The 15,510-nt window shown below is 41.0% G+C and overlaps 1 protein-coding gene across 1 annotated transcript in view; it reads left to right on the forward strand.

Annotated features, from left to right (window-relative positions):
• LOC145413665 (uncharacterized) overlaps window positions 1–15,510 on the forward strand; it is a 135,032-nt gene that overhangs the window by 67,967 nt on the left and 51,555 nt on the right. Inside the window, exons 7-9 of the mRNA XM_080283322.1 lie at window positions 7,047–7,175; window positions 10,960–11,052; window positions 11,692–11,781. Coding sequence (XP_080139448.1) covers window positions 7,047–7,175; window positions 10,960–11,052; window positions 11,692–11,781 — 312 coding nt within the window. The remainder of the gene's footprint in view (window positions 1–7,046; window positions 7,176–10,959; window positions 11,053–11,691; window positions 11,782–15,510) is intronic.

The following is a 15,510-nucleotide window of genomic DNA, read 5'->3' on the forward strand; positions in this document are numbered from 1 at the left end:
GAATTCTTCCCGCTCCTTCTGGCACCTTGCCAAAAATCTTTCTAACAACTTTACCTCATCATCCTTCCCTCCTCTTTTCTACTCTGATGGTTCTGTAGCTATTTCTTCTACTGACAAAGCAGATCTCTTCGCACAGACTTTCTCCTCCAATTCCACCTTAGACGATTCCGGTGCTGTTCCTCCATCACTTCCCCCCTCTGACTTCCTCATGGCTGACATTAAAATTTCTTCAGTTGATGTATTTTCTGCCATTACTGGCCTCAGTACTAACAAGGCATATGGTCCTGATGGGGTCCCTCCTGTTGTTCTCAAAAACTGTGCTTCTGTGCTTACACCCTGCCTAGGCAAACTATTTCGCCTTTGTCTGTCAACTTGTACCTTTCCTTGTTGCTGGAAGTTTGCTCTCATTCAGCCAGTCCCAAAGAAGGATGACCACTCCCAACCCTCCAACTATCGTCCAATTCCTTTAACGTCTTGTATTTCAAAAGTTTTCGAGTCAATTCTTAATAAATAATTTTAAGGCATCTTTCCTATCACAACCTTCTTTCCGATCGTCAGTATGGGTTCCGTCAGGGACGCTCCACTGGCGATCTTCTCACCTACCTTTCAGATTCCTGGTCATCCTCCTTTCGGGACTTTGGCGAAAGCTTTGCCATTGCACTTGACATCTCAAAGGCTTTCGATCGAGTCTGGCATAAATCTTTAATTTCCAAACTGCCCTCCTACGGTTTCTATCCTTCTATCTGTACCTTCATCGCTAGCTTCCTTTCTGGTCGTTCTATAGCTGCTGTCGTAGACGGCCATCGTTCTTCTCCTAGATCTATCAACAGTGGTGTTCCTCAGGGCTCTGTCCTATCACCAACTCTCTTCCTTTTATTCATCAATGATCTTCTAAGCTGTACATCTAACCCTATCCACTCATACGCTGATGACTCCACCCTTCACCTTTCCATTCGGTTCCCGCAACGCCCATCTCAACAGTTACTTCAAGAAACAAGGGATGAGGCTATGGCACACCTAATGTCTGACTTGGCTCATATCTCTGACTGGGGTAAAAATAATATGGTTGTCTTTAATGCTTCTAAGACTCAGTTCTTACACCTATCAACCCGACAAAATCTTCCACAGGTATACCCACTAATGTTTAATAATATTCAGATTAATCCTGCATCATCCTTGAACATGCTTGGGGTTTCATTTACTCGGGACTTATCTTGGAAAGATCATATTACATCTCTTGTAAAATCTGCTTCCAAGAGATTGGGTGTGCTAAGCCGACTTCGCTCTTTCTTCACCCCTGCACAATTGTTGACTCTATACAGGGGTTTTATCTGCCCCTGTGTGGAGTACAACTCTCATGTGTGGGGAGGCTCCCCACATACAGCTCTTCTCAATAGGGTGGAGTCAAAGGCTTTTCGTCTCATTAACTCTCCTCCTCTTACTGACTCCCTTCAACCTCTGTCTCTTCGCCGCACTGTTGCATCTTTATCTCTTTTCTATCACTACTTTAATGGTCACTGCTCCTCTGAACTGTCTGCTTGCATTCCTCCACCTCTACGACGGGCGCGTAGCACCCGTCTGGCAGCAAACTCTCATCCCTTTTCTGTCCAACTCTCTAATGCAAGAGTTAACCGTTACTCCCAGTCTTTCATTCATGCAACAGGTCAGCTCTGGAACTGTCTCCCTCTGTCTGTATTTCCTCCTGCCTATGATCTCCAGTCTTTCAAACGCAGTGTGTCCAGGCATCTCAAAATGATCGGATCTTGAATTTGGCTCTCTATTGTATTTTGTTTTTCTCTTGGAGGGAACTGTTACTGCGGCCTCATGGCCTTTGGTTCCTTCTTCCTCGCATAAAAAAAAAAAAAATATTATTTAATTGATAATAATGTTCAACAATATTGAAGAGCAGAGACAATGATTGTCTTGCTAAATCAAGCAACGATTCTCTAAGAACGAGAATTTATAAACTTTCTCAACAGTACACAGCAGAGACTAATTACTCACAAATGCTGAATTAGTACTGTTAGCCTCTGGAGAAAGTTACTTCACCCCTGACAATAAATAACTAATACTAATAATAATATCATGTCCTTGCTGATGCTTAACTCCTATCTGGCACAACGGATTTTAAGTTAATACAACAAGACTGGTCTAAGTACCAGTTATGAATAGTCAAACGTCTATGCAAGCTAGGAGCTATGTGGGAAATAAGCTTAATTTGGAGAAATGAAACAAGATTTTACTTTACATTAAGCTCAAGAAAAAGAAGTTAAATTTATTGATTACAAAAATAAATTTAACGTTACATTTCAAATCAAATCAATGAGACCGCACTCACTCACTCACACAAAAGCTAAATACTTACACCAAGGAAAAACACCTTAATTAAACTCTTAAACTAGGATTACAAAAAGTAAATACCGGTCGATGAATGCTGTGTATCACCCGGGGGTGGGAGTACTGGCCAACTGTACTAGTGGAGCTTGGGTGCTAGCTGACCTCTCACACTTCTTGAGCACAGGACCTTTCTCCGTGACAACAAACACGCGACTGCCTTCAAAATACATTGTATGGACAGGACGCACAAGCCACCGGAAGAAGGCGTGGCTAACGGTTGAGGCAAGCAGGGGCGAACAATAAAGAAACAATAGTATTGCTCAGTACAGCACTTAGTGACGTGCATTTAATCGGTCACTTTTGAAAACAGTGACGAATATTTTGAAAAGTATACCCCGAAATGGAGAGAGAAACGGTTAACTGAGCGATACACAGTGAGTTTTCCACTAATAGTTCGTGGCTTCTCACAAAAGGGAAATGTCGCAAACTTGATTCGTGACACGGATCCATCACTTCTTGTTCAATTTTCTTCAAGATGGGTTCTCTGTAGCCCGAAACGTTACAGAATATAAAGAATTCAAGCTCTAACCCGTGTTTTTCTCCTATCCATTATTTCTAAACAACCACTTGTTTGCAAATTTTTTTGTACGAATGTTTTGTAGATTTTCAGTTTTTTTTTTCCTACCAAGAAATATTTACAAGCAACACTGAATCATATGCAGACATCAGGTTTGATATACTCCACCCTTCATATTGATCATCATCCCCGCCCCTCAGTCCACAACTCAAGGTTTACATCTCTCATAACCTCATCCATAAATTTACTGAATAGCCACGGCAACACCACACCGTAGACATACTCCATCTCTAATATTAAATCACTCATTTGGACACCCATCTACGCTTACGCTTGCTAAATTATTGCCATTAAAACTCTTTGCATCGTTCAGCAGTTTTCCATGCACACTGCACATACACAAAGCCTTCCATAATCCCTCTCATTCCACTTTGTCATATGCTTTTTAGAGATCCATAAACGCCATCAACACCTTACGTTCCTTCTCACATACATTCTCTGCTCTTTGATTGCAAACGTCTGATCCCCACATCCCCTACTGCTCCTGAAACAAAATGTTCTTCACGCATCGGATATTCTGATATATATCTTACATTTTCTACCATTATTCTTCCATACACTTTGCCTATAACGCAAAGCAGACATCCCATGATAATATCTGGACTTACTTTGATCACCTTTGCTTGTATGCAAAAAATCAGTCACAGCTCGTGTCTGCTTCACTGATGCAGTTCCATGCATCCAAGATTTTTGGTATAATTCCGGCGAACAATAATATTAATTCCATTCTCCCCATCATTTTTTGCGACCATTGTCATGTACACCATCTTCACTTTTCACCTGTCCAATCTTCAATCTTCACTTCTTCATTTCTGCGTGTGTCTCATTCTTAGGCACAGCATTCTTTTCCTATGCATCCTTAAAGCCATTCATTTAAAATTATCCCTTTCATCTGTGCCTTATTTCGTTTCAGTTTGTTGGTATTCATCTACAGTTATACCTCAGATTTTTACATTTTTTCCACCCTCACTCTTACAAGTTTTCACTGCTTTGAAGAAAGCTGTCTTAATTTTAGAGCACTTCACGTTAATTTTTCTTCCTCCATCATCATCGTCGATATTTTTCTTTTCACACTTTACTAATCAGTTCGCGTGTTTCTTACTTTTAGATTTTAGTTTCTTTCATTAGAACTCCTTGAATACCTGGTTATAATGATAGAAAAGAGAAGAAAATGTGCAAAAGAAGTTGAAAGGAGAGTGACACAAGAAGAAAAGTAGCTGGTGCAATGAAGGCCTTGATAAGAAACAGAGGCTTGAGTGTTGCAGCTGCATTAGACTTGCATGAAGGAGGGTTAGTGCCAACTTTAACATATGAACGTGAGACTACGGTGTGGCATGAAAATAAAAAGTCAATAGTAAGAGCAGTGGAGATGGGACTGCTGAGGAACGTATGTGGAGTAGAGAAGGTGGATAGGTTACGAAATGATGTGATTCGTGAAAGATGTGGAGTGAGGAAGTCGGTGGACGCCAGAATCGAAGAGTGTACTGAGATGGTATGGTCATGTGGATAGATTGGATAACAATAGTGGTGAAAAAGGTATATCTGAGCAAAATTTGAAGGTGGGAGGAGGCAAGGTAGGCCAAGGAAAAGGTGGAGAGATATGGTGGATGAGTGTGTGAGGAAGAGAGGTTTGGAAGTCGGTGAGGGTAGGGAACTGACAAGAGATCGAGTTGGCTGGATGAATGTTGTGAGAAGTGCATGATCAGGGATTTGGCAGCATCCGGATTGACTCAGTCGGATACTTTTATGTGAAGCTACAGAACGTGGTGAATATTTTTGGCGTATCCGATAGTGCCAGGATTCCAGGGGATTGAATGATGAGTGAATGGAAGCGTGGCCCATCGAATTGGGCAAATTTGGGTTGCCTGGACATTGCTACTCTTCACCCTGCCCTAGGGTGGGAAAGGAGGTCCGGATGATGATGATGATAGAGCTCCTTGCATGCAACCACTCTTACCACTTGCTTCTTCTTTTCTTTCATATCTCCTTCAACCCTTACATCCCAGAAAGCTGTACTTCATTTTACAAGCCAATATCATTGCAACATCATTCACAGCATTAGTATTCCAAACCAAACATTCCTAATATACTGACCTTAACTTCACTGCCTTCAGCTTATGGTCATCCTCCTTGCTTTGCTTTTCGAGTCCAGTACTTTCAGTCATTCACTCAGAATATTCCTTTTGCCCTTTATCTTCCATGCTTATTTTAGCATCACTATACATACCACAAGCATATTATCAAATTAACTTCCACGCTGTCCACTTACTACTGTTGTGTCAACAGCGCTCACGCATTTTTCTACAAAGACATACCAGTAATCAGTTTGACTCTTCATCGCTTCCTTTAGTTTCTCTGTACTATGCATGGTTATCTGTTTATTCATCTTTTAGTTAGTGGACTGTTTTAAGATTGTATGGACTTGATGGTAGGTTACTAAAAGGGGTGAAAATTTTTTATGTAAATAGTAGAGCGTGTGTAAGAGTGGGAAATGCTGTGAGTGATTGGTTTCCCGTGAGAGTGGGGCTGCGACAGGGATGTGTGATGTCGCCTTGGTTGTTTAATATTTACATGGATGGTGTTGTATGGGAGGTGAATGCAAGAGTTTTAGGTGGAGGTCTGAGTCTGGTGAATGTTGATGGTGGAGAGTGGAATCTGAAGCAGCTGCTGTTTGCAGATGATACTGCACTGGTGGCTGATTCAGAGGAGAGACTGAGACAGTTGGTAGAGGAGTTTGGAAGAGTGTGAAAGGAGGAAAATTAAAATAAATGAGAATAAGAGTAAAGTGATGAAGTGTACGAGGTTGGTAGATGGTAGGGGGATGAATATAGTTTTGAATGACGAGTTGCTTCAGCAGGTAGAGTGTTTTTAATATCTAGGGTCACATGTTGCTGTGGATGGAAGAATAGATGCAGAAGTGAAGTTTAGAATAAGTGAAGTAGGAAAGGTGCTGGGAGGAATGAAAAAAGTGTTTAGATGTCGTTCACTTAGAATGGATGTAAAGAGAAGGCTGTATGAGGGTGTTGTGGTACCGACTGCGTTATATAGAATGGATGTAACGAGAAGGCTGTATGAGGGTGTTGTGGTACCGACTGCTTTATATGGGGCTGAAACATGGAATATGGGTGTAGCAGAGAGGAAAAGTTTGAATGTAATGGAGACGAGGTGTCTGAGGAGTATGTGTGGAGTGACGCGTATGGATTGAGTGCGAAATGATGAAGTGCAAAGGAGAACTGGAGTTGTTTGGGAGATGGCTGGTAGAGTTGAGCAGAGGGTGTTGCAATGGTTTGGGCATATGGAGAGAATGGATAATGAGCGATTGGTGAAAAAGATAACTTGATCTGATGTGAGAGGTGTAAGGCTGAGAGGAAGACCACGAATAGGATGGATGGACAGTGTGAAGGGAGCGCTGGATGCGAGATGGATGTCTGTTGAGCAAGGAAGAGTGGCTGTGCGTGACAGAAATAAATGGAGAGAAATTGTGAATGAATAAGTGATGACGCAGCCCTGAGGGGATATTCTCCCGCATTTGGTCTGATCAGCTAGTCAGGGTGCGGGTAAGGGGATGGGTCTGTTATGATGTGGCAGGGGTAAACCAGCTCTGCTATTGGGCCCTGCTGCGGATGTCACTGATTGCATTGCGCAGTTGACCCTTGTGCTGTGTGGTGCGGTAGGGATCTGTCCGTTCTCCCCTTTGGGGCTAAGATGCGAATGAATGTGTTTGAATGGATGAGTAAATGGAGAGTGTGTCGTCCTGTCTCGGCTACCTCCCTTTCCTTGGGGGAAGCAGCCTAGGTATATAGATAGATAGATAGTTATAAATTTCTAATGCAGAACCTCCAAACAAATGTGGTTCAGTTGGCATCCATAATCGTTCTCCCCTGACACAATAAAACGTCACATTACATAATTCACAGGAATTCTGGGAGTGACAGTTTTCTCCTCTACCACCACCAGATATTTAGATCGAAATAGAAGTTAATCCGGCAAAGAGCCTTTGTGATGACAAAAGATTATTTCAGATGTAATTCATTCACGTAATTTCAGATGTGATCCTTTTATGTAATTTCAGATGATGTTGAGAACACTGAGACGTCTGTGAACATAAGTTTACTGATGGAAGGGATGGCACTGATAAAAGACAACCAACTGGCCATGCAAGAGGAATTCGCCAAACTGAAGAGTGGCCTTCGCGACCAAGGTTAGTTGTGCTTACCTTTAAACTTGACCAGTTTCAAATACTGACTCATTCACATGGTCTTAGGCTTTCTCTGACGTAAACTTCATTGATATGTACAATATAATGTCCGCTGTCTATCATATCTTGTGAAGCAAAAATATGGAGCAATGAAAATATATATCGAGAAAATACCTCTCTTCGACGTAGTATAACACTCATCATTCTGACCTTATTTGCCACTCATATATTAGGTAGGAAGGATCCACAAGCAGGATACAGAGTGCTATTGAAGGAAAACTATCAACAGAATGCCCATCGAAACTGGCCAGTGGGTTACAGCCTTTACCATGTGCATCACCGTGCTTACTTAATTCACCCATTTCTAGTCTTCGTCAGTTTATTTGTTTTTTAACGTCCATACCTTGCTTATCCACACATTCGCTTACCTTATCCAGTTACTTTCTAAGCCTTCAGCACTACCTCCTACCATCAGGCTCTCTCAAATACACCATTTTTTTTATTTTATAATTCTATTCTCAATTATTGTCTCCGACAAGGAGAGTATGTTTTCAACCCTGTTTGTTTGTTAGTTTGTATGTTAGCAGGATTACTCTAAAACTAAAAGAGAGAATTGGACCAAATTTGATGGGTAGATAGCCCATGTCCCAGTGAACAATCATTTAACTTTTGGGACCGATACGGATCATATTATAGATTCTGGATCCGGAACACGCTTTTTGCGAAACCCTAATCAGTGATGAGAAAACCTAACCCATTATGAAGAGTGGCTTAGAAATTACGTTGCCCTTGTTGGAGAGATGCTGTCCTCCGAGTGCCCCTCTAGTTCTGTCTGTGTTCGGTTGCGTTGTGTTGCACCGGACTGACTCTCAGTTGATGGCAAGTATATTGTTGGGCTGTTTGCTTGAAATTATAAACTTCCCAGATTTGAACTCGTGTCAGGCACATAGTATACCGAGCCTCTTCCACACCACACTGGCGTTACATAATATAGCAAACCTCATCCATTGCTCCACACCGGTGTTAGGTAATTTACCAACAGTCTTTTGCTGTACCACACTGGCATTATGTAATATTACCAGGGTCTTCCACTACATCACACTGGAATAAGTGATAGACCAATCCTCACCCTTTACACCACTGGCATCAAGGGATAGATCATTGTTTGTCTACCTTACCACATCGGTATTAATAAGTGTATGAACTTCACAATCACTAGGTATCTGGACCCACTACTGATAATAGACAGAGCTGTATATCACAATCCTTTTATTCACAACCCAGTTATAGATGAATGGTAGTTGTCTTGCATGGTATTATGTTGTAAGAGATCTGCAAAATGAGAAAGTGAGAGATGTGTTGACGCGATGAGTGAGTTTTTCATGGAATGTAGAAGAAACTGAGACAGGGCACAAATAAAGTGAAATCACTAATGCTCGAAGAAAAAAAAAAAGAATATGGCGTAATGAATTTTGGGGCACACATTACCGTAAGGCGCTAGGGAGAGAATGAGCTTTAAATATCCGAGAGCTGCAATTTCGTTTTTTCAGTTTTCCCTGTGAGATGAATGATATAAATTTAGACAGGTAGCCTAAGAAATGTAATTAGTAAAACTTGGCAATATTTTTATAAACTGGAAGGACCCTGCGTGGAAGTGTCATGGAACTGAAATCTTAGCAGTCCATGATAAAGTATTTCTTGGCTATAATCCAGAGGAATATCCTTTTGCTGGATAAATTTACGTATAAGCGGACGGATACCAAGAGTAATAAAGAAATTTGTTAAAATCTGAAATGGAAGAAAGTACTGAAGGAGTGATATATGGCGCTGACGAATGAAGAAAACAGAGACGGTAATTTTAAATAACGTAAAGTACAGTATTGCCAACGAAAATCTTAGAAAAGGATGACGGTGTTCATTGTGAAAGAAGAGACTGGAACAGTGTACGAGAGAGAGAGAGAGAGAGAGAGAGAGAGAGAGAGAGAGAGAGAGAGAGAGAGGGGTATGTGAACAGCACGTAGACTGAATCCAGGTCTGTAACAATAAAGCAGAAAAGAGCAAAACTTTGGTGATGAAATATAGGTCTCTGCTGCATGTAAACGGTATCTATATGTAACATGGGAATGCATTTCATCATCATCATCATCAGCAGCAGCAGCCGTTTAAGTCCACTGCAGGACCGACCTATCTCTACCGAAGCAGGGACGATATAGCCAATGTATCTCTACCCAGTGGCTTAGGCTGTCTGGTAGAGACTGTATGTATGGTGAGAAGTGCTTGTGAGTGTAATTGTTCTGTTGGAATGGCTTTGGATGTGTGTGTAGTCTGTGAACCAAGTGTAATCGGCCCGCCTTAAGCCGAGTGGGTGCAAGCATACTAGTATGCGACACTGGTTCAACCACAGCACCCCTTGTGTCCGTCAAAGTGGTCAGTGGCTCGTGAACGCTTCCCAAAGTTTTTACAACTCCGGCGGAAGGCGAACCCGCGTCCACTAGCGTGCAAAACGCACACTCTACCACTGTACCACAGAGGCTTCGGGAATGCATTTACTCATATGAAATTTGACGTAAGTGAGCACAAGCACTGACTTTCATAACTGCTTAGGCACCTTAAAACTCTCGGGCTCGTGTTACTCTCATCTGAATAAAGTCGTCTGGCGTTAGGGGGACTAAGGATCTAGAGAAGACAAGACTGTTAGATGTTTAATGCTGGCAGAATTAACACTCAGACTGCTGTGACTCTCAACTGAATACCGTCTCGCTTTAGGCGGACTGATAAGAAGACAAGACTATGTGAGATTTTACTGACAGAATTTACTGATTCCTTTGACTCATTCCCAGATGAATAAAACCATGTGTTATTAGTTGGAATACATTGCTAGAGAAGAAAGTATCGTCTCTGCTTGCTTACATCTGAATAAAATTGTCTGGAATTAGCTGGAATACAAACTGGAGAATATACCATAGGAGAGCAAAGAGTACACTACTGGGAAAAGAATATTTCAAGGAACGCTCACACTGTAAAGGGTCACCTACAATAAATCATCATCATCGTCATCATCATGGTCAGCCTGAATTAATCTCCTGCAGGACAAAGTGATGAACATAGAATTGATGTAGGAAAAAAAAAAATCAATTGCTCCCACATTACTGTCATAGCAGATACTGTGAATTACTGTCTTTAAGTCTTATGGTCTACATTTATCGCCAAGGGGCCAAACTTCCGCACCGGCTGCAATATCCTGTCTGTGTCCTGCGGAAAACAGCAGATATCTCGCTGAAAATCGTCCTTGTCACTGATGCTATGCTACAGATGGTATGATGTATATTATTCTACATTCACAGGATCCAGAATTTAAGAAAGTCCCTAACTGTGGTAACCTAATATTGTCCTTTCTTAATAGTCCGAGGTCCACTTTTTATGGCCTACGTTAAGTTTTCGGAATTTTGATCCACAAGTTAGAGCACAAATGGCACACTAAATATATATATATATATATATATATATATATATATATATATATATATATATATATATATATATATATATATATATATATATATATATATATATATATTTTTAATATCTTGTTCATGGCTCACCTGATCCTCATGACTCACAAGGCTAATGGAAGTAAACGCTCTTCGCATGATGGTGTTACTGTTGCTTGTGATGTAAAGTCACGAAATCATATTCCCTGATTGTTGTCTCGTAATGCAAATGAAATATTGATGCAGTGCATGACCCGATATATGAAGTGTTAAACTAATTCTTTCTTTTTTTGAAGATGAAATAGAGTTTGAACGTGAGATTTACTCCTCGAAGCTGATGGACCTTCAGCAGCAGCTGTCTGCACTCAACTCAAGCCTCGCCTCCATAGGTATGTTTATCGCTCCAACACTGTCGTACCCACAGCGTGTTTTAACTTCCAGTGTATTGTTTTAATGCTATGCCACTCATAGCAGCCCAGGTAACCAGTACTGGACCACTTAAGATGGTCAGCCAACCATAGGAATGAGGGAATTTGTGGATGAAAAGGTAGGTGGTAGAGTCAAGTAGAGAGAATGGATGAGCACAATGGTGAGAAAAGATAAATGAATGAATTTGAGGGTAGGAGTCATGAAAAGCTAAAATGATGACTGGATAATATACTTGAATGTGTAAAAAAAAAAAAGGCAGGTTGTGACGTCTGAGAAAGTTAAGGAACTAACGATGAAAAAAATGTACGGATGGAGTCTGCATATGATGTGGATGACAGGGGTTGCCTTCCCTTCATATTTTGTAGTCGACGGAATGATCTCATTTCCACAGGCAATACAAAGCGGTGTGTGTGTGTGTGTGTGTGTGTGTGTGTGTGTGTGTGTGTGTGTGTGTGTGTGTGTGTGTGTGTGTGTGTGTGTGTGTGTGTGTGTGTGTCGTTTGGCTGTGAAATGGGACGGATATTTTTGAAGGCTTGCATGCCGAGTGTACGTGTTATTGAACTTCTTTTCTCCTTATTTAATCATATTTTACATTTCAGGGAGTGAGAGAGAAGAGGAGAGCGCGAGGCAAGAGAGGGAGATCCAGCGGCTTAGACGTCAACTCACTTCACTTCAGAATACTTCTTGTCGTAAGTCGGTACTCTTTCCTTATATAAAAGTTTGGTTCTTCATTCACTTGTAAGATAATATTCCTTTCGCCGTAAGTTGCTCCTTCACCTTTTCGTAAGATGGTTTCTGGCTGCCTTTACTTAGATGCTATACTCTTTGTACTCTAACTTTATAATTTTTCGTCCTTTTACATCATATTTCATGTGGCTTAGTGGTAGAAAAGATAACAGTACGGCTCTTCATCCTTGACATGGCACTGCTTGTGACTGGCACCGCATTCTAGTGTTAATCTCCTGTTACAACTCAGCATTCAAGAGGGGGAAATGGCAGTGTTGGGCCAAGTTAGGGTAAAAAGAGTATAGTCATATTTCAAAAGGCCGTATGTCATGCAGGGTCTTCCGTTGATTACTAGTACTGTATGACGGTAGCCAAAATGTAGTACCGGTATAATACTGTATTTGGAACGATATTTTGCCATAAAATGTTTAATCACCAGCATTTAGGTGGGGGAGAGAATAAGAGTTAGAATTAAATACTTATTGTCACCTGATAGTGTCTTATATAGTAATATAATTCCAGCCAACACCAAACTACTTTATTCAGAAGTGAGTTAATCGCTGAACCTGAAAACATCAAAGCCAATCATTTTTCTTATAACGCTATCACTGGGGCGAATATACAGTGTATCGATCAATCTATCTATTTATCCATCTATCCTCGCCCGGACGAGTCCGGCAAGGTATCGTTTTTGGTCCAGTTTGTTTGTTTGTTTCTTTGTTTGTTAGCAACATTACGGAAAAACGGCTGAATGAAATTACATCAAAAACTTCAGGATATGTGGGTACTGGTCCCAAAAGACAGTGATTAAATATTGGAGGTAATTGAGTGACCTCGAAAGGTCAAAATCAAGGTCACGGATTTTCAGAGGGCTATAACTTAAAACCGGTTAGAGATATTTGCTGTTGTGAACATTCAGGAACTCGTAATATGGGCTTTCATTTGGCATCAAGACCTTTGACCTTGCATGACCTTGAAAGGTCAAACTCAAGGTCATGGATATTCATGGATAACTCGAAGCTCAATGAAGCTTGAGATAATTACTATTATCAGGAGACAGGAAGTCTCATATGGCTTTCATTTGGCACCAGGACGTTTGACTTAAAGTGACCTTGAAAGGCCAAGCACAAGATTATGGATTTTCAGAGGGCGTAGCTTGAAAATATTTGCGCCATAGCCTTAGACTTTAATTGTGTACTGCCACTAAATGGCAGTGCCGAGTCAGTATTTAACAGCAATAAAATAACTGCTGTCGGGGGAGGTTCGTTGTGCCTGGCAGCTCTTGTTATCTGATAATTTTCCTAGAGGCAATATATGTGAGGAATCTTTTCATTCCTCTGTCAACAATCTTGCATAGAATAATTTTAGATAGAATGGAAGGGTTATTATTTAAACATTGAAGCAACACATTTGTCATAAACAGTTTCGTAAATAAGAGTTTGACGGAGTTTAGCGTAAGATTGAACACTTGTATCAGAAGACTGGCTATCTGAGTGTTTCAGACATCTCTTTTTCTTTGCAGAACTCTCTCTCTCTCTCTCTCTCTCTCTCTTCCTCCAGAATATATACATATATATATAGATAGATAGATAGATAGATAGATAGATATAGATATAGATACATAGATAGATAGATAGATAGAAAAAAAAAAAAAAAGGAAGGGGGGACGTTCTACTTGGAAGAGTATTTCTTCTGTATCCTCTCTGTGTCCCAGTGACTAATAACGTACTTGGCAGCAAAAAATACAATTGCAGTCGTGCCACTGAGTTTTCAGTTCACTTTTTGCGTGATGTTTTATATTAATGAACCGCATATTTTTTCTCACCTGAATTGTTATAATGTCATTTACAATCTGCTCATTAGATCCGCCCACGAAGTTGAACGGAGGTTATGCATTCATCCGTGTCTGATTGCCTATTTGTGTACAAATTACCTCAAAAAGTTATCAGATATCAATGCAATCTGGTAGTTAGGTGGGCAGTGGATCAAGAAAGAGTATACTAGATTTTTAGGTGGATCCAGATCCGGATCCAGGAATAAATAATGCATTTGACTGGCGTTGGCGTAGGTATACACTCTCTGAGACAAGACAAACACCATAGAAATAAGTGGCTATGTGAGACAGGAAAAGTATCCATCTGGCAGACAACAGGAATTACAGCAGTATATAAAATTTTTTGTTGTCATTGGTGGAGGTATGCGCTCTCGGAAGGCTTTATAGTTCGAGGGATTTTGCATTGTTTGTTTCTTCAGCTGAAATGGAGATGGCAGCCACAGATGTTATCAGATTAAGTTGGGGGACGGGGGATAAATATTATAGTATTTTGTCCACGGATGCCACAGAGGGAAAACTTGGGAACCACTGGCCTAATAAAACAAAATTTAGATGCTGTTCTCAGTATGGTCATCCTCCTTTCGGGACTTTGGCCAAAGCTTTGCCATTGTACTTGACATCTCAAAGGCTTTCGATCGAGTCTGGCATAAATCTTTAATTTCCAAACTGCCCTCCTACGGTTTCTATCCTTCTATCTGTACCTTCATCGCTAGCTTCCTTTCTGGTCGTTCTATAGCTGCTGTCGTAGACGGCCATCGTTCTTCTCCTAGATCTATCAACAGTGGTGTTTCTCAGGGCTCTGTCCTATCACCAACTCTCTTCCTTTTATTCATCAATGACCTCCTAAGCTGTACATCTAACCCTATCCACTCATACACTGATGACTCCACCCTTCACCTTTCCATTCGGTTCACGCAACGCCCATCTCAGCAGTTACTTCAACAATCAAGGGATGAGGCTATGGCACACCTAATGTCTGACTTAGCTCGTATCTCTGACTGGGGTATAAATAATCTTGTTGTTTTTAATGCATCTAAGACTCAGTTCTTACACCTATCAACCCGTCTAAATCTTGCACAGGTATACCCACTAATGTTTAATAATATTCAGCTTAATCCTGCATCATCCTTGAACATGTTTGGGGTTTCATTTACTCGGGACTTATCTTGGAAAGATCATATTACATCTCTTGTAAAATCTGCTTCCAAGAGATTGGGTGTGCTAAGCCGACTCCGTTCTTTCTTTACCCCTGCACAATTGTTGACTCTATACAGGGGTTTTATCCGCCCCTGTGTGGAGTACAACTCTCATGTGTGGGGAGGCTCCCCACATACAGCTCTTCTCAATTGGGTGGAGTCAAAGGCTTTTCGTCTCATTAGCTCTCCTCCTCTTACTGACTCCCTTCAACCTCTGTCTCTTCGCCGCACTGTTGCATCTTTATCTCTTTTCTATCACTACTTTAATGGTCACTGCTCCTCTGAACTGTCTGCATGCATTCCTCCACCTCTACGACGGGTGCGTAGCACCCGCCTAGCAGCAAACTCTCATCCCTTTTCTGTCCAACTCTCTAATGCAAGAGTTAACCGTTACTCCCAGTCCTTCATTTATGCAACAGGTCAACTCTGGAACTGTCTCTCTCTGTCTGTATTTCCTGCAGCCTATGATCTCCAGTCTTTCAAACGCAGTGTGTCCAGGCATCTCGAAATGAACGGATCTTGAATTTGGCTCTCTCTTGTATTTTCTTTTTCTCTTGGAGGGAACTGTTATTGCGGGCTCATGGCCTTTGGTTCCTTCTTCCTCGCAAAAAAAAAAAAAATGTATATATACTGTACATAACTGTTTATCTATATAACAGTTT

The sequence above is a fragment of the Coenobita brevimanus genome, chromosome 97 (genome assembly GCF_032717465.1).
Source record: "Coenobita brevimanus isolate Jiangsu-jjx chromosome 97, ASM3271746v2, whole genome shotgun sequence".
NCBI classification, from domain to species: Eukaryota; Metazoa; Arthropoda; class Malacostraca; order Decapoda; family Coenobitidae; genus Coenobita; species Coenobita brevimanus.